The sequence below is a fragment of the Xyrauchen texanus genome, unplaced genomic scaffold (genome assembly GCF_025860055.1).
Source record: "Xyrauchen texanus isolate HMW12.3.18 unplaced genomic scaffold, RBS_HiC_50CHRs HiC_scaffold_139, whole genome shotgun sequence".
Taxonomy (NCBI): Eukaryota; Metazoa; Chordata; class Actinopteri; order Cypriniformes; family Catostomidae; genus Xyrauchen; species Xyrauchen texanus.
The window spans coordinates 10,179-30,422 of NW_026265751.1; the positions used below are offsets into that span (position 1 = coordinate 10,179).

Consider the following 20,244-nt stretch of genomic DNA (forward strand, 5'->3'; position numbering starts at 1 on the left):
ATGTCTGTGTTTATTTGCCCACTCTAACTTTTCTTTTTGTTTTTCTGTTTCAACAGTGGCTTTTTCTTCCATAAGTCCCAAATACAGACAGATAGACAGATAGATAGATAGATAAATAGATATTGACCCTCAGATAGATAGAGATACAGAGATAGATAGATAGACCCTCAGATAGATAGATAGATAGATAGAGAGAGAGATAGATAGATATTGACCCTCCGATAGATAGATAGATAGATAGATAGATAGATAGATAGATAGATAGATAGATAGATAGATAGATTGATTGATCCTTGCTACCCTGAGTCCCATGAACAAAGCCATGGGACTCAGTCTTTATGTTGTTCTGTTGCAGAGATATGTGATTTATTACTCAGTTGCTAGGGTAACCCCATCTGGTTGTTAGGCAGATACCATAGTGATACTTATCAAGTCTTCTTGCCATCCTGATTGAAATAAACCAACCCAGAAGTCTCTACGATTTTCTGTTGCAGAGATATGTGATTTGTTACTCGGTTGCTAGGGTAACCCCATCTGGTTGTTAGGCAGATACCATAGTGATACTTATCAAGTCTTCTTGCCATCCTGATTGAAATAAACCAACCCAGAAGTCTCTACGATTTCCTGGTGCAGAGATATTTGAATTGTTAATCGGTTGCTAGGGTAACCCAATGTGGTTGCTAGGCAGTTAACATAGTTATACTTATCAACTCTCCTTGCCATCCTGATTGAAATAAATCAACCTAGAAGTCTCTACGACTTTCTGTTGCAGAGATATGTGATTTGTTACTCGTTTGCTAGGGTAACCCCATCTGGTTGCTAGACAGTTACCATAGTGATACTTATCAAGTCTTCTTGCCATCGTGTTTGAAATAAATCAACCCAGAAGTCTCTACGATTTTCTGTTGCAGAGATATGTGATTTGTTACTCGGTTGCTAGGGTAACCCCATCTGGTTGCTAAGCAGTTACCATAGTGATACTTGTCAAGTCTTCTTGCCATCCTGATTGAAATAAACCAACCCAGAAGTCTCTACGATTTCCTGGTGCAGAGATATGTGATTTGTTACTCGGTTGCTAGGGTAACCCAATGTGGTTGCTAGGCAGTTACCATAGTTATACTTATCAACTCTCCTTGCCATCCTGATTGAAATAAATCAACCTAGAAGTCTCTACGACTTTCTGTTGCAGAGATATGTGAATTGTTACTTGGTTGCTAGGGTAACCCCATCTGGTTGCTAGGCAGTTACCATAGTGATACTTATCAAGTCTTCTTGCCATCCTGTTTGAAATAAATCAACCCAGAAATCTCTACGATTTTCTGTTGCAGAGATATGTGATTTGTTACTCGGTTACTAGGGTAACCCCATCTGGTTGTTAGGCAGTCACCATAGTGATACTTATCAAGTCTTCTTGACATCCTGATTGAAATAAACCAACCCAGAAGTCACTACGATTTTCTGGTCCAGAGATATGTGATTTGTTACTCGGTTGCTAGGGTAACCCCATCTGGTTGCTAGGCAGTTACCATAGTGATACTAATGAAGTCTCCTTGCCATCCTGATTGAAATAAGTCAATCCGAAGTCTCTACGCTTTTCTGATGCAGAGATATGTGATTTGTTACTTGGTTGCTAAGGTAACCCCATGTGGTTGCTAGGCAGTTACCATAGTGATACTTATCAAGTCTCCTTGCCATCCTGATTGAAATAAATCAACCCAGAAGTCTCTCTGATTTTCTGGTGCAGAGACATAGTTATTGATAAACGGTTGCTAGGGTACTCTGTTTAGTTGCTATGGAGTGGCTTGACAGCTGCCAATCATGAAACTCCAAAGGCTGCTTGTCAGTATGAATGATATAAACCAACTCCCATGCCTCTGTGACATTCAGAATGGAAGATATCTCTCTATGGATTTTGGTTGTTAAGGTGCTCGACAATGGTTGCTAGGGAGGGGCTAGGAAGTGTTGAGGTGATTCATGATTGGCTGTTTGCTGCCCCGAGTCAAACGAGAGCACCCTTGTGTTTCTATGACACTTCTATCCGGAGATATCCCTTTGATGTCTTTCATTAGAAGTCTATGGGAGTTGTTGCTAAGGTGCTTTAAATTGTTGCTAGGGCGTGGCTTGATAGCTTCACAATGATCCAGAGAGACTGATTGGTTGTCTGAGTAAAATGAGCCCACCCCCTCGTCTCTATGACACTGTGATCCAGAGCTATGTTCAATACAAATCCCTATGCAATGAGGGAGAGAGAGAGGGAGAGATGCAGGGCTGACAGGCCCTTTTTGTCTGTGTGTGTGAAAATGTCAGTTGGGATTTGAATTTCTGAACATTCCGCAATGTTAAGTCAATGGGAGTTTTTTCCGAGTTTGATCGTCATTTTTAGGAAAACCGTAAGTCCGATCAGTTAGAAAAGATATAGCAACTCGAGTCAGAACAGTTTGAGTGTCTGAGCCGAGTTTGGGGTATGTGGAGTTAAAGCTCTAGGAGGAGTTAGATATAGAAATTCTTAGTAAGAAGAATAATAATAACTAGAAAACAAAGTTCGTCGAGACAAACTTTAAGTTGGCTTGTGAAAGTTTGGACCAGAAAGTTTGAAGAAGTTTAAAGTAGTTTGAATTTTAAATTTGTTTATAGTTTAAATTAGTTTGAAGTTTAAATTAGTTTGAAGTTTAAATTAGTTTGTAGTTTAAATTAGTTTATAGTTTAAAGTAGTTTATTGTTTAAAGTAGTTTGAAGTTTAAAGTAGTTTGAAGTTTAAAGTAGTTTATAGTTTAAATGAGTTTAAAGTTTAAATTAGTTTAAAGTTTAAAGTAGTTTGTAGTTTAAAGTAGTAAAAAGTTTAACTTAGTTGCTAGATAGATAGATAGATAGATAGATAGATAGATAGACACTCAGATAGATAGATAGAGAGATAGGTAGATAGATATTTACCCTCAGATAGATAGATAGATATAGATAGATAAATATTTACCCTCAGATAGATAGATAGATAGATAGATAGATATTGACCCTCAAATAGATAGATAGATAGATATTGACCCTCAGATAGATAGATAGATAGATAGATAGATAGATAGATAGATAGATAGATAGATAGATAGATAGATAGACAGATACATGCTAGCACGTTTTTAGCATTTTTTAGTACTTCACTAGGTGATACTAGCATGTGTTAGCATGATGCTAGCACGCTTTTAGCATCTTTTAGCACTTCGCTTGGCGATGCTAAGCATGTGTTAGCATGATGCTAGCACGCTTTTAGCATGTTTTAAGCACTTCGCTAGGCGATGCTAAGCATGTGTTAGCATGATGCTAAGCATGTTTTAGCACTCGCTACGCTGATGCTAAGCATGTGTTAGCATGATGCTAAGCACGCTTTTAGCATGTTTTAAGCACTTCGCTAGGCGATGCTAAGCATGTGTTAAGCATGATGCTAGCGACGCTTTTAAGCATGTTTTAACACTTCGCTAGGCGATGCTAAGCATGTGTTAGCATGATGCTAACGACGTTTTTAGCATGTTTTAAGCACTTCGCTAGGCGATGCTAAGCATGTGTTAAGCATGATGCTAAGCATGTTTTTAAGCATGTTTTAAGCACTTCGCTAGGCGATGCTAGCATGTGTTAACATGATGCTAAGACGCTTTTAGCATTTTTTAGCACTTTGTTAGGCGATGCTAAGCATGTGTTAAGCATGATGCTAGCACATTTTTAGCATGTTTTAAGCACTTGCTAGTCAATGCTAAGCATGTGTTAAGCATGATGCTAGCATGTTTTTAGCATGTTTTAGCGTGTGGCTAGGAAGATTTTAGGTCATTACTTTTTGGCTGCTTGATAAAAGAAATCCTCTGAGGGAGAGAGAGAGGGAGAGATGCAGGGCTGACAGGCCCTTTTTGTGTGTGTGTGTGAAAATGTCAGTTGGAATTTGAATTTCTGAACATTCCGCAATGTTAAGTCAATGGGAGTTTTTTCTGAGTTTGATCGTCATTTTTAGGAAAACCGTAAGTCCGATCAGTTAGAAAAGATATAGCACACTATTCGGGATTAGTCTGAAGGTCTGTGCTGAGTTTGGTGCCTGTAGCTTAAAAGCTCTAGAAGGAGTTAGATATAGAAATTTCAGAGTAAGAAGAAGAATAATAATAATAACTAAAAAAGTTCGTCGAGACAAACTTTAAGTTGGCTTGTGAAAGTTTGGACCAGAAAGTTTGAAGTTTAAAGTAGTTTGAAGTTTAAATTAGTTTATAGTTTAAATTAGTTTAAAGTTTAAATTAGTCTAAAGTTTAAATTAGTTTGAATTTTAAAGTAGTTTGAAGTTTAAAGTAGTTTATAGTTTAAATTAGTTTAAAGTTTAAATTAGTCTAAAGTTTAAATTAGTTTGAATTTTAAAGTAGTTTGAAGTTTAAAGTAGTTTATAGTTTAAATTAGTTTAAAGTTTAAATTAGTCTAAAGTTTAAATTAGTTTGAATTTTAAAGTAGTTTGAAGTTTAAAGTAGTTTATAGTTTAAATTAGTTTAAAGTTTAAATTAGTCTAAATTTTAAATTAGTTTGAATTTTAAAGTAGTTTGAAGTTTAAATTAGTTTATAGTTTAAATTAGTTTAAAGTTTAAATTAGTCTAAAGTTTAAATGAGTTTAAACTTTAAACTAATTTAAACTTTAAACTCATTTAAACTTTAGACTAATTTAAACTTTAAACTAATTTAAACTTTAAAGTAGTTTGTAGTTTAAAGTAGTTAAAAGTTTAACTTAGTTGCTAGATAGATAGATAGATAGATAGATAGATAGATAGACAGACACTCAGATAGATAGATAGATAGATAGATATTTACCCTCAGATAGATAGATAGATATAGATAGATAGATAGATATTTACCCTCAGATAGATAGATAGATAGATATTGACCCTCAAATAGATAGATAGATAGATACATAGATAGATAGATATTGACCCTCAAATAGATAGATAGATAGATATTGACCCTCAGATAGATAGATAGATAGATAGACAGACAGATAGATGCTAGCACGTTTTTAGCATTTTTTAGTACTTCGCTAGGTGATGCTAGCATGTGTTAGCATGATGCTAGCACGTTTTTAGCATGATTTAACACTTCGCTAGGCGATGCTAACATGTGTTAGCATGATGCTACGTTGTTTTTAGCATGTTTTGGCACTCCGCTAGGCGATGCTAACATGTGTTAGCATGATGCTAGCACGTTTTTAGCATGTTTTAACACTTCGCTAGGCGATGCTAACATGATGCTAACACGTTTTTAGCATGTTTTAAGCACTTCGCTAGGCGATGCTAAGCATGTGTTAGCATGATGCTAAGACGCTTTTAGCATTTTTAAGCACTTCGCTAGGCGATGCTAAGCATGTGTTAAGCATGATGCTAACACGTTTTTAGCATGTTTTAGCGACTTCGCTAGGCGATGCTAGCATGTGTTAAGCATGATGCTAATGACGCTTTTAGCATGTTTTAACGACTTCGCTAGGCGATGCTAAGCATGTGTTAAGCATGATGTTAAAACGTTTTTAGCATGTTTTAAGACTTCGCTAGGCGATGCTAGCATGTTAACATGATGCTAGCACGTTTTTAGCAATTTTTAGCACTTCGCTAGGCGATGCTAGCATGTGTTAGCATGATGTTAGCACGTTTTTAGCATGTTTTAACACTTCGCTAGGCGATGCTAGCATGTGTTAGCATGATGCTAGCACGTTTTTAGCATTTTTTAGCACTTCGCTAGGCGATGCTAGCACGTTTTTAGCATGTTTTAACACTTCGCTAGGCGATGCTAGCATGTGTTAGCATGATGCTAGCACGTTTTTAGCATGTTTTAAGCACTCGCTAGGCGATGCTAGCCTGTGTTAACATGATGCTAAGCATGTTTTTAGCATTTTTTAGTACTTCGCTAGGCGATGCTAAGACGCTTTTAGCATGTTTTAGCCCTTCGCTAGGCGATGCTAGCTTGTGTTAAGCATGATGCTAGCACGCTTTTAGCACATTTTAGCACTTCGCTAGGCGATTTTAGCATGATGCTAGCACATTTTTAGCTTGTTTTAACACTTCGCTAGTCAATGCTAGCATGTGTTAAGCATGATGCTAGCATGTTTTTAGCATGTTTTAGCGTGTGGCTATGAAGATTTTAGGTCATTACTTTTTGGCTGCTTGATAAATAAATCCTCTGAGGGAGAGAGAGGGAGAGATGCAGGGCTGACAGGCCCTTTTTGTCTGTGTGTGTGAAAATGTCAGTTGGGATTTAAATTTCTGAACATTCCGCAATGTTAAGTCAATGGGAGTTTTTTCCGAGTTTGATCGTCATTTTTAGGAAAACCGTAAGTCCGATCAGTTAGAAAAGATATAGCAACTCGAGTCAGAACAGTTTGAGTGTCTGAGCCGAGTTTGGAGTATGTGGAGTTAAAGCTCTAGGAGGAGTTAGATATAGAAATTTCACCGCTAAGAAGAATAAGCGGAATAATAATAAGTTTAAGTAGGATTTCAGTAAGTTGGCTTTCACAAGCCAACTTAATAATAATAATAATAATAATAAGTTTAAATAGGATTTCAGTAAGTTGGCTCTCACAAGCCAACTTAATAACTAGAAAAAAAAGTTCGTCGAGACAAACTTTAAGTTGGCTTGTGAAAGTTTGGACCAGAAAGTTTGAAGAAGTTTAAAGTAGTTTGAAGTTTAAATTATTTTAAATTAGTTTAAAGTAGTTTATAGTTTAAAGTAGTTTATAGTTTAAAGTAGTTTGAAGTTTAAAGTAGTTTATAGTTTAAATTAGTTTATAGTTTAAAGTAGTTTGAAGTTTGAAGTAGTTTATAGTTTAAATTAGTTTGTAGTTTAAAGTAGTTTAAAGTAGTTTGTAGTTTAAAGTAGTTTAAAGTAGTTTGTAGTTTAAAGTAGTTTAAAGTAGTTTGTAGTTTAAATTAGTTTCAAGTTTAACTCAGTTGCTAGATAGATAGACACGTTTTTAGCATGTTTTAGCACTTTGCTAGGCGATGCTAGCATGTGTTAGCATGATGCTAGCACGTTTTTAGCATTTTTAGCACTTCGCTAGGCAATGCTAGCATGTGTTAGCATGATGCTAGCACGTTTTTAGCATGTTTTAGCACTTATATTATATTTATATTATATTTATATTTATATTATTCTGATAAATCCGTTACTATTAAGTCATTATTTTGGCCTTTCCGAATAAAGTATTCAGTTTTGTGAAAATCCCTAATATGAATGTGTGATGGGGAGGTGTGAAAACATCAGACTTTGTGATTGTACAATAAAATTTATTTATAAAACAGAAACTGTATATCATATATACAATTGAATACATTACAGCACAAGAAATGATATTATGATAAACAAGATTCGATTTTTTATATAACAATTAAATATAATAAAAAAAAAAAATAATCTTATTTAATTTAAACATAAACAGAAATAAGGCAGTAACAAGTTATTTCGAATAAATATGATGTCAAACTAATTCACATTGTAAAAAAATTACATTCATGAAAGCACAAACTAACAACTTTTTATATAACATAAAACAAATGCACTGAGCATGTTAAAAATTATGCTTGAACTGATTCTATAGATATCACACGCTGGTTGATGTGCTTTATAATTATTTTCAATGGCAGATTGTGAACAAGTCTGTCAATGCTACCACAGTAGATGTGTTGAGGTACCGTGTATACATCCAAATCACTGCTAAGCAGGTTGCACATTTGATTCATATCCGAGACTCCAATTATGTCCACCTCTTTCTCCACGATCTGCCCTTCTGCAATCTAGATTTTACCCAAAACAATTAAATAAAAATAAAATGTTACAGAGAGGGTGCTATTAAATTAATAAAATCATGTAATGAATGCATAAACTGCAGCTTTAAACTTTTATCTAACTCTTAGCTTTTATCTACCATTGTTTCGAAACAGCGTGTGTGTGTGTGTGTGTGTTCAGAAAGTATTTATATTAGTCCAGGTTAATGCAGCAGTGTGTAAGAAACTTGTAATGATTCGAATAACATTCACAGTCCATGTAAAGTGAAATCGTACTGGCAAAGAGTGTTTTCATATTCGTTTTTGGGAATAAGTGTTTAGTGCATAAGATTTCTCTAGAGAAGTAGCTAATGTGTTGTGCATCATGTACCTTCAGAGTTGTGTAGTTGGAAGACTGAAATTTGCCTTTACCATTAGGCAAAATACAGGGGCGAAGGTGGGTAAGAACCACTTCGTCTCCTGTGTAAAGGTCAAACAGTGCCTCATCCCTCCACAGAGACACATCGAGGAGGCTTTGGCCACACTTCAAACTCAGATCCAGGACAGGAATGTGTGCTCGAGTCATCCTCACCCCCCGCAACTGGAAAAAATTATTTTACAGGTGAGTATAATACCCCAAGTGTTTCTCAGTTCTGGTCCATATATTATCAGTTGTCATTTTTGTCAATTGTTGAGGTCGTTCATTTTTGTTTTTCTTTCATAGTGATCAAACAATGGCTGCTGCTATATTACTGTGTACCCCACTGGTTCAGGCCCAATTTAAAAATGTTTAAATAATGACAGAATTTAATTTTAGGTTAAACATTAAGTAGAGAGATTCACTCACTTCTTTGATCTGCCCTTGGAGACTCAAATATCCTCCTTTAGAAAATATGTCCACTTCTTCACCACTCATTATAGGTGAAGGTGGACACAGGGCCTCCCTCGCAGCTCTCTCTGCCTCCTCCGTTACATCCAGTGGAACTGTTTTAAATTTTAGAGTCCCAGGGCCAACAAACAAATACATCTGGCCATATGTGTTTGAGAGGGTGTAATTATTTAATATATAGCTTACCCCCTCCTCAAACAATGGGTCAAGGCCATTCTTTTTACTCAGGTAAACTATTTTACCATCTGTAAGGGCACTAATTGATGTTGTTCTAATTGTGGATTTTTAAATTTTTTTTCCTTTCATTGTGTAAGTGACTGTTCTTCGGCTTATGGTGGTTTCCACACACTTGCACCGAAGAAGTGCTGGGGTACTGAATGGAGTTGCCATCCTGAGTGTAAGAAAACAAATAGGTAGTGGTTATGGTGTAGTGGGCTAATGCACACAACTGTTAATCAGAAGGTCGTTGGTTCGATTCCACAGCCACTACCATTGTGTCCTTGAGCAAGGCACTTAACTCCAGGATGCTCCGGGGGGATTGTCCCTGTAATAAGGGCTCTGTAAGTCGCTTTGGATAAAAGCGTCTGCCAAATGCATAAATGTAAATGTAAATGTAAATGTAAATACACAGAAAAATACTTTATGAATCTTGTGAAAACTCTTTTAGAAAAAAGCAATAAATTTGCCAAGGAATTTTTATTTTCCTTCCATTCAAAAGTTTAAAAAGTGCCTCAGAAAATGATCTATACCATCAGACACTGTCATTATGTCATAACTTTCATGGTATTTATTATTATTATTAACCTTTTAACAGTTATTGACTGTTTTTTCCTAGTACAGTGAAAAGTGTCTCAGCGTGTGTGGTAAGTGTGAAACTATCCTGTCAGACTAGGCTTAATGTCAAAATTGTCATATTATCACAACTTTTTAGGTTATTGGTTATAAGTTTATAGTTTAAATTTTATGTGAAGTTGTAACATTTACAAAGTCACAGATATAATATCTTGTAAAGTGAAAAGTGCCTCAGAAAAAAGTCTTGTCAGGGACACTTCTGTCAGAGAGTATCCGTCAAATTTTTTTATTATGTTTCTACCTTCATTATATATATAACCTTTAAACACATTTGACAGTTAATTACATTATTTAGGTGTAGTTTTGTAGACTTTTTAAAGTCTGATATAGTTTGAAATAATATAATTTATTGGCCAGTAATAAGTACCTCAGAACATCACAATGCTCTATCCTGCTTGAAACTGCCCTGTCAGAGACTATTTGGTCAAACTACAGTATGTGGTTGCTCAAATTACATTTTCATACTCGTTTAACAATAATTTTTTGACATAGTTTATTTTTCCCCAAAAGATTGTGTGAAATGGTGTAGCTGCCTCACCTCAGAAAACGACCGGTCTCAGCCTCAACTCGGTGTAAGCGCTCCTACAGTTTCCAGACGTGCACGCGCTGCTGCAGATTCCCGATGTGCGCGCGGCTGAATAGTCCAGATATGCGCGCGCTGAAGCAGACTTGAAATTAGCGCGCTTGATTACTGCCGCTATTTTGGTTAACGGTCGTCCCGTCAGGTAAGTACTCGTCCCTGTCAGGTAAGTATTTTCTGTTTATAATTTAATGTCGGTGCTGGTTGATTAACTATTTATTGTACATCTTGTTTTTGTTTATTATTTGTTTGTTTATGTATTGTTGCGGTTTAAGTCTTAACACTCGCTATTTACCATACAAGCTAGTTGTTCAAAAACGTCTTTCGTGGCTCTAAAATAATAATAATAATTTCCAAATAAGAATAAAAATACAAGTGACACATTTATGCTTGTGTATGTATACACTAAAACAGAATGCAATATCTTAACCTATGCTAATGATTACATTTGCGTCACTAGCAATGTACGCATACTCTATTACACTTTGGGCTTACCATTCTGCCAAATTTTTTTGCCAAACTACCCTTTGACAGATGAAAATGTTGTTAATTTCATACAAATGCAATTCAGCCATATGTTGAAAATATGTTTATTACTGCATTTTTTATTTATTTGCTATTACATTATTCTCCCTCTGTTCAGTAAGTAACCGTTTTAAATTATTTAAGTATAACTGGTATTATTATTGTTATTATTATTATTGCACAATTAACTTCTGTTGTTAAGATTAGTTAATCATTTTGTATATCATGTGCAATGTTGTATTCCACTTTTCTTTAAAGAATGTAATTAACTTGTTCTTTTCTCTCTCTGTGTGTGTGTGTGTGTGTGTGTGTTTGTGTGTCTGTGTATCTGTGTGTGTGTGTGTGTGTCCTTTACTATCCTGTCGATACCTTTATATCCATTTTTCACTCAAACTTTTATCTCGCTTGAATCTCTACCTCTTGCCCATTCCATTCTTTCTCTTCCTTAACCAAAAACAAACTGGCCTGCCATCCCTCAATGCTGCTGCACTGCTTGCTGCTTTGCTTGCTGCTTTGCTTGCTCGCACCACAAACGCAATCTTACCCAAATGCAATCTTATTCAAATGCAAAATGCAAATGCACAATCCCAAAACGCATATGCAAGCTTTAAAATAATGCACCAGAACCAATATTCTTTGAACCCCAAAAACACTTTCAAAACCCAAATCAAATCAAACCCAGGTGAGAACAGTGAACTATAGATTCAGAAAGAGTGAAAGAGAAATTTCCAGACTTCACTACGTTGGAATATCAACACTTTTAAAATACGCAATCATTTTTTTATTAACCTAACTACACATTAATTAATTTACTGTTGTTATATATCAAATATTTAACTTTTCTGTATTTCTGATTCATAAAGGCATTTTCTTTGTGTTCTATTTCAAGTATTAGTAAATATCAATATTTTTATCCATTACTCAAACATATTTGCTTGATTGCCAGTGTTGAAACATCACCATGCCAAGAAAAGGAAAGAGGAGTGAATCTCAGAAACAGCGCAGAAAGCTAGAAGCTTCATTTGGCCCAAGTAGCAGTACCAACTCTGTATCAGGTATGAATGATGCGTATGTTCTGTCTGTTGCAGCATCCCATTGTCAAAGCGATCCTAGGTACAATATTTACTCCAGAGGCCGCCAGTGTACTTGCAATTCCTTGATGTTTCTAGCTGTCCATAATGAATGTAGTGAGCTAAACAGTTTAGAATTAGATTGCATTTTACAGAAAGGTGATGCAGTTTACACTTGTGTTAAACAAACACTGTGGAGCACAGGACAATTTGTGGATCATTTTTTAAACTTTGAGCTACCGAGCACAATTAAGACAAACTCAGACTGTTACAACATCCTGAAACATCCTCAGAGGTTTGGATTTCTAAGAGATACACCTGCACTAGGCGACTATGAAAATCTCGAGAATACTTTGCAATGTCTCAGAGATGATGTGAGTGATGCTTTGCTGCTGTGTGGTGGCTCTTGTATTGCTGTATTCAGAGATCGCTCAGGGAGGTTTGGTTATTTTGATTCTCATTGCAGAACACCAGAGGGCATGTCTGCTGATGAAAGCAAAGGTACGGCTGTAATGTTGACCTTTTTCTATTTAAAATAAAAAAACAACTCAGACCCGAGATGGATTTGTTCAATTAATTGGTCTTCATTTAGATAATGTGACTGCTGGACAGAAACATCGCAACAAAACACCTGATGGAGATGACAACATTGTCTATATTGAGAGGTCAGAGGAACCACTGAAACGAAAAGGAACAATTCGGAGACAATTTCCCATGAAGCTTGCTTTTACATGTACCATCCATAAAGTGCAAGGAATGACAACTGATCGCGCTGTTGTATCTCTGAAGCACATATTCAAATCAGGCATGGCATACCTTGCACTTAGCAGAACAACATCACTCAGTGGATTGCACATTACTGACTTTGATGAAAAGAAAATCTTCTGTGATCCAGAAATAAGTGCCTCCTTGGAGAACATGCCAAAAGCAGATTTTCATAGTATCCAGCCCATCCTACATATCGTACACGATTCCAACCTTAATTCAGCTCTTAAAATCATTCATCATAACACAGAGGGACTGGAGTGTCATATGGATGATTTAAAATGCCACCATGAGCTTCTCTTGGCTGATGTTTTGTGCCTCACTGAAACACACCTGTCAGGCTCAGCTGTTCCTGCACATCTACATCTGGATGGATACACCATGTACAAACGCAACAGGCATGCATCCTACACAAACTATGCACATTTGGCAAACAAGAATGGTGGTGGAGTGGCCATTTATGTGAAGAACAGCTTTCAGGTTTGTCCTCTGATGTACATACAGAATGTTACTGACTTGGAATATTTGGTTTTGAAGATAGAAGCCCCCAAACACGCACTTCTTGCAGTAATCTACAGACCACCAAGTTATAATTTGGCAGAGTTTTTGGCACATCTGAACGCCCTCTTGACATCTCTGGAGATCATCGATTTCAGGCCTCTAATCGTTTGTGGCGACTTCAATGAAGATCAGCTTTCTCATTGCAACAAACCTATTCTCAATTTGTTTGAAGATAAAGGATACACACAGCTAATCAGCACCGGGACAACAGAAAAAAACACTCTTCTGGACCCTGTCTTCATAAGCGGCGCACACGTAAACGTCAGAGCAGGAGTTCTACAGACCTATTACAGCTATCATGATCCTGTGTATTGTGTTTTAGAATAGATACATCAAATATATAAAAATATGCATCACACATTCAACACTGCTGTAAGATAACATCTTTATTTTAAGAAAAAATAATGCTAATACAAATAAATGTATACCACTAAACGGTTCACATTTTGTCTTTGCGTGTGTGCGTGTGGTAATGTGTTTGATATTGTGTGTGTGTGTGTGTGTGTGTGTGTGTGTGTTAGATAATGAATGAATGGAGAGTGAATGTCCTTTCCAAGGATCGCCACCTTGACGTGGTGGAAAGGCTTGTGTGTTCCAGTGATCCCAAGAGTGAATCATTCTAGAGTTTTTTTACTCTAGTTTGACTTGCTTAAGGGTGAGGTTCCAGACTAAGTGCGGTCCAAATGGGCATTAACTAAATAAAATAAATTTTGAAGCATAATTACTTGACTTTGTCTTCCTTGATCCACAAACACATTCAGACACACTCACTCACTTACACACACACACACACACACACACACACACTCACTAACTCACACACTCCCGCAAAGAGTTCTTGATTTTGTCATTTTTGATCCACACACACATTTAGACACACTCACACACACTCACTCACATACACACATACACGCTCAACTCACTTACACACTCATTCACACAGACAACTAACTTGCTCACACACTCGCTCACACACATACACACACTAACTCGCTCACACACACTAACTTGCTCACACACTCGCTCCCGCACACACACACACTAACTTACACACTCAGTGTGTGAGTTTAGAGTTTATAAGTTTGTTCATTTGAGTTTAAGAGTTCATAAGTGTATGAATTTATGAGTTTATAAATGTACAAGTGTATGAGTTTAGAGTTTATAAGTTTAAATGAGTAAGAGTTTGTAGAAGTAAATTTTACACACACACACAGAGGTTTTGAGTTTACAGTTTATAAGTGTATGAATTCATGAGTTTTAAGTTTGAGTTTAGAGTTTATAAGTTTAAATGAAGTAAATGTAGTAGTTTGAAGTTTAAATTGGTTGAAAGTTTAAATTAGTTTGAAGTGTATGAATTCATGAGTTTATAAGTTTATGAGAAAAAAAGTTTGTCGAGACAAACTTTAAGTTGGCTTGTGAAAGTTTGGACCAGAAAGTTTGAAGTTTAAATTAGGTGATGCTAGCATGTGTTAGCATGATGCTAGCACGTTTTTAGCATGTTTTAGCACTTCGCTAGGCGATGCTAGCATGTGTTAGCATGATGCTAGCACGTTTTTAGCATGTTTTAGCACTTCGCTAGGCGATGCTAACATGTGTTAGCATGATGCTAGCACGTTTTTAAGCATTTTTTGCACTTCGCTAGGCGATGCTAGCACGTTTTTAGCATGTTTTAGCGACTCGCTGGGCGATGCTAAGCATGTGTTAAGCATGATGCTAGCACGTTTTTAGCATGTTTTAGCACTTCGCTAGGCGATGCTAGCATGTGTTAGCATGATGTTAGCACGTTTTTAGCATGTTTTAACACTTCGCTAGGCGATGCTAGCATGTGTTAGCATGATGCTAGCACGTTTTTAGCATTTTTTTGCACTTCGCTAGGCGATGCTAGCACGTTTTTAGCATGTTTTAGCACTTTGCTAGGCGATGATAACATGTGTTAGCATGATGCTAGCACGTTTTTAGCATTTTTTTGCACTTCGCTAGGCGATGCTAGCACGTTTTTAGCATGTTTTAGCACTTTGCTAGGCGATGCTAACATGTGTTAGCATGATGATAGCACGTTTTAGCACTTCGCTAGGTGATTTTAGCATGATGCTAGCACATTTTTAGCTTGTTTTAGCACTTCGCTAGTCAATGCTAGCATGTGTTAGCATGATGCTAGCACGTTTTTAGCATGTTTTAGCGTGTGGCTAGGAAGATTTTAGGTCATTACTTTTTGGCTGCTTGATAAAAGAAATCCTCTGAGGGAGAGAGAGAGGGAGAGATGCAGGGCTGACAGGCCCTTTTTGTGTGTGTGTGTGAAAATGTCAGTTGGAATTTGAATTTCTGAACATTCCGCAATGTTAAGTCAATGGGAGTTTTCTCTGAGTTTGATCGTCATTTTTAGGAAAACCGTAAGTCCGATCAGTTAGAAAAGATATAGCACACTATTCGGGATTAGTCTGAAGGTCTGTGCCGAGTTTGGTGCCTGTAGCTTAAAAGCTCTAGGAGGAGTTAGATATAGAAATTTCAGAGTAAGAAGAAGAATAATAACTAGAAAAAAAGTTAGATCGAGACAAACTTTAAGTTGGCTTGTGAAAGTTTGGACCAGAAAGTTTGAAGAAGTTTAAAGTAGTTTGAAGTTTAAATTAGTTTAAAGTTTAAAGTAGTTTATAGTTTAAATTAGTTTGTAGTTTAAATTAGTTTGAAGTATAAATTAGTTTGTAGTTTAAATTAGTTTGAAGTTTAAATTAGTTTAAATTAGTTTAAAGTAGTTTATAGTTTAAAGTAGTTTATAGTTTAAATTAGTTTAGTTTAAATTAGTTTAAAGTAGTTTAAAGTTTAACTTAGTTGCTAGATAGATAGATAGATAGATAGATAGATAGATAGATAGATAGATAGATAGATAGATAGACAGACACTCAGATAGATAGAGAGATAGATAGATATTTACCCTCAGATAGATAGATAGATAGATAGATAGATAGATAGATAGACACTGACCCTCAGATAGATAGATAGATAGACAACAGACAGACAGAGAGACAGATAGATAGATAGATAGATAGATAGATAGATAGATAGATAGATAGATAGATCATGATGCTAGCACGTTTTTAGCATGTTTTAGCACTTCGCTAGGCGATGCTAGCATGTGTTAGCATGATGCTAGCACGTTTTTAGCATTTTTTTGCACTTCGCTAGGCGATGCTAGAACGTTTTTAGCATGTTTTAGCACTTTGCTAGGCGATGCTAACATGTGTTAGCATGATGCTAGCACGTTTTTAGCATTTTTTTGCACTTCGCTAGGCGATGCTAACACGTTTTTAGCATATTTTAGCACTTCGCTAGGCGATGCTAACATGTGTTAGCATGATGATAGCACGTTTTAGCACTTCGCTAGGCGATTTTAGCATGATGCTAGCACGTTTTTAGCATGTTTTAGCGTGTGGCTAGGAAGATTTTAGGTCATTACTTTTTGGCTGCTTGATAAAAGAAATCCTCTGAGGGGGAGAGAGAGGGAGAGATGCAGGGCTGACAGGCCCTTTTTGTGTGTGTGTGTGAAAATGTCAGTTGGAATTTGAATTTCTGAACATTCCGCAATGTTAAGTCAATGGGAGTTTTTTCTGAGTTTGATCGTCATTTTTAGGAAAACCGTAAGTCCGATCAGTTAGAAAAGATATAGCACACTATTCGGGATTAGTCTGAAGGTCTGTGCCGAGTTTGGTGCCTGTAGCTTAAAAGCTCTAGGAGGAGTTAGATATAGAAATTTCAGAGTAAGAAGAAGAATAATAATAACTAGAAAAAGTTCGTCGAGACAAACTTTAAGTTGGCTTGTGAAAGTTTGGACCAGAAAGTTTGAAGTTTAAAGTAGTTTGAAGTTTAAAGTAGTTTGAAGTTTAAATTAGTTTATAGTTTAAATTAGTTTAAAGTTTAAATTAGTCTAAAGTTTAAATTAGTTTGTGTTAGCATGATGCTAGCACGTTTTTAGCATGTTTTAGCACTTCGCTAGTCGATGCTAACATGTGTTAACATGATGCTAGCACGTTTTTAGCATGTTTTAGCACTTCACTAGGCGATGCTAGCATGTGTTAGCATGATGCTAGCATGTTTTTAGCATGTTTTAGCACTCCGCTACGCGATGCTACCATGTGTTAGCATGATGCTAGCACGTTTTTAGCATTTTTTAGCACTTCGCTAGGCGATGCTAGCATGTGTTAGCATGATGCTAGCACGTTTTTAGCATGTTTTAGCACTTCGCTAGGCGATGCTAGCATGTGTTAGCATGATGCTAGCACGTTTTAGCATGTTTTAGCACTTCGCTAGGCGATGCTAGCATGTGTTAGCATGATGCTAGCACGTTTTTAGCATTTTTTAGCACTTCGCTAGGCGATGCTAGCATGTGTTAGCATGATGCTAGCACGTTTTTAGCATGTTTTAGCACTTCGGCTAGGCGATGCTAGCATGTGTTAGCATGATGCTTAGCACTTTTTAGCATTTTTAGAACTTCGCTAGGCGATGCTAGCATGTGTTAACATGATGCTTAGCATGTTTTTAGCATTTTTAGCACTTTGCTAGGCGATGCTAGCATGTGTTAGCATGATGCTAGCACATTTTTAGCATGTTTTAGCACTTCGCTAGTCAATGCTAAGCATGTGTTAGCATGATGCTAGCATGTTTTTAGCATGTTTTAGCGTGTGGCTAGGAAGATTTTAGGTCATTACTTTTTGGCTGCTTGATAAAAGAAATCCTCTGAGGGAGAGAGAGAGGAGAGATGCAGGGCTGACAGGCCCTTTTTGTGTGTGTGTGTGTGAAAATGTCAGTTGGAATTTGAATTTCTGAACATTCCGCAATGTTAAGTCAATGGGAGTTTTTTCTGAGTTTGATCGTCATTTTTAGGAAAACCGTAAGTCCGATCAGTTAGAAAAGATATAGCACACTATTCTGGATTAGTCTGAAGGTCTGTGCCGAGTTTGGTGCCTGTAGCTTAAAAGCTCTAGGAGGAGTAGCGTATAGAAATTTCTGAGTAAGAAGAATAATAATAATAATAATAACTAGATAGGTACATTTCCTGAAGAAAATGTGAGTGGTGCTTGCCGTGGCAAAACTCGTCAAATAGCCTGCTTGAAAAGAACAGAAATTGTGGTCATAAATAAATCAACCCAGAAGTCTGTATAATGTTCTGGTGCAGAAATATGTGATTTGTTAGTAGGTTGCTAGGGTAACCCCATGTGGTTGCTAGGCAGTTACCATAGTGATACTAATCAAGTGTCCTTGCCATCCTGATTGAAATAAGTCAAACCGGAAGTCTGTATGTTTTTGTGATGCAGAGATATGTGATTTGTTACTCGGTTGCTAGGGTAAGCCCATGTGGTTGCTAGGCAGTTACCATAGTGATACTAATGAAGTCTCCTTTCCATCCTGATTGAAATAAGTCAACCCGGAAGTCTCTACGTTTTTCTGATGCAGAGATATGTGATTTGTTACTCGGTTGCTAGGGTAACCCCATCTGGTTGCTAGGCAGTTACCATAGTGATACTAATCAAGTGTCCTTGCCATCCTGATTGAAATAAATCAACCCAGAAGTCTCTCTGATTTTCTGGTGCAGAGATATAGTTACTGCTAAGCGGTTGCTAGGGTACTCTGTTTAGTTGCTAGGGAGTGGCTTGGCAGCTGCCAATCATGAATCTCCAAAGGCTGCTTGTCAGTATGAATGATATAAACCAACTCCCATGCCTCTGTGACATTCAGAATGGAAGATATCCCTCTATGGATTTTGGTTGTTAAGGTGCTCGACAATGGTTGCTAGGGAGGGGCTAGGAAGTGTTGATTTGATGCATGATTGGCTGTTTGCTGTCCCGAGTAAAACGAGACCACCCTTGTGTTTCTATGACACTTCTATCCGGAGATATCCCTTTGATCTGTTTCAATAGAAGTCTATGGGACTTGTTGCTAAGGTGCTCTTAATGGTTGCTAGGGCGTGGCTTGATAGCTTCACAATGATCCTGAGAGACTGATTGGTCGTCTGAGTAAAATGAGCCCACCCCCTCGTCTCTATGACACTGTGATCCAGAGCTATGTTCAATACAAATCCCTATGCCTTTTCATTTCAGGGGCCGTCCTACACCATTATAAGTCAATTGGGGCATTTTTGGGCAGCTCCTGCCCCCCAGGGGTGCAGCTTTTACCCCATATTGAGGTATGCTCTTACAGAGCCTGCCAGCCTCTTCAAATGTGGCAAATCACACGTTTCTACGAAATCCTCGCTTGGAGCTGTGACGCGTCAAAGTTTGTCTCAATGTTAAGTCTATGGGATTTTTCGGCTGCTTTTTTGCCCCTGGGGCAAGTACCGTACCCCGATCAGCTTATAAAAGTCATAGCACACGTGTCCTCAATAGGCCGTTCGATTTGACACCTCATTCGTGGGTCTACGCCAAACGGTGCGGGACGAGTTAGGTGCCGAAGTTTTGTTAAGAGATAAAAATAATAAGTATGTGAGATTACAATAGTGATGCTTTGCAAGCACCACTAATAATAAGTTTAAATAGGATTTCAGTAAGTTGGCTTTCACAAGCCAACTTAACTAGATTAAAAAGTTTGAGTACAAACTTTAAGTTGGCTTGTGAAAGTTTGGACCAGAAAGTTTGAAGTTTAAAGTAGTTTGAAGTTTAAATTACTTTAAATTAGTTTATAGTTTAAAGTAGTTTATAGTTTAAAGTAGTTTGAAGTTTAAAGTAGTTTAAATGAGTTTAAAGTAGTTTATAGTTTAAAGTAGTTTATAGTTTAAAGTAGTTTGAAGTTTAAAGTAGTTTGAAGTTTAAAGTAGTTTGAAGTTTAAAGTAGTTTGTAGTTTAAAGTTTAACTTAGTTGCTAGATAGATAGATAGATAGATGGATAGATGGATAAATAGATGGACATACAGACAGATAGACAGATAGATAGATAAATAGATATTGACCCTCAGATAGATAGAGATACAGAGATAGATAGATAGACCCTCAGATAGATAGATAGATAGATAGATAGAGAGAGAGAGAGATAGATCGATAGATAGATAGATAGACATTGACCCTCAAATAGATAGATAGACAACAGACAGACAGAGAGACAGATAGATAGATAGATAGATAGATATTGACCCTCCGATAGATAGATAGATAGATTGATTGATCCTTGCTACCCTGAGTCCCATGAACAAAGCCAGAAGTCTTTATGTTGTTCTGTTGCAGAGATATGTGATTTGTTACTCGGTTGCTAGGGTAACCC

The 20,244-nt window shown here is 36.9% G+C and overlaps 1 protein-coding gene across 1 annotated transcript; it reads right to left on the minus strand.

Moving 5' to 3' along the window:
* Positions 1-7,479: 7,479 nt before the first annotated feature.
* LOC127641695 (uncharacterized) lies at positions 7,480-9,371 on the minus strand. The gene is made up of 3 exons (XM_052124620.1): positions 8,608-9,371; positions 8,152-8,361; positions 7,480-7,790 (listed from the first exon to the last, which is right to left on the minus strand). Exons 1-3 carry the CDS (start codon positions 8,785-8,787, stop codon positions 7,572-7,574), a joined length of 609 nt encoding a protein of 202 aa, XP_051980580.1. The 5' UTR covers positions 8,788-9,371; the 3' UTR covers positions 7,480-7,571.
* Positions 9,372-20,244: the final 10,873 nt, after the last annotated feature.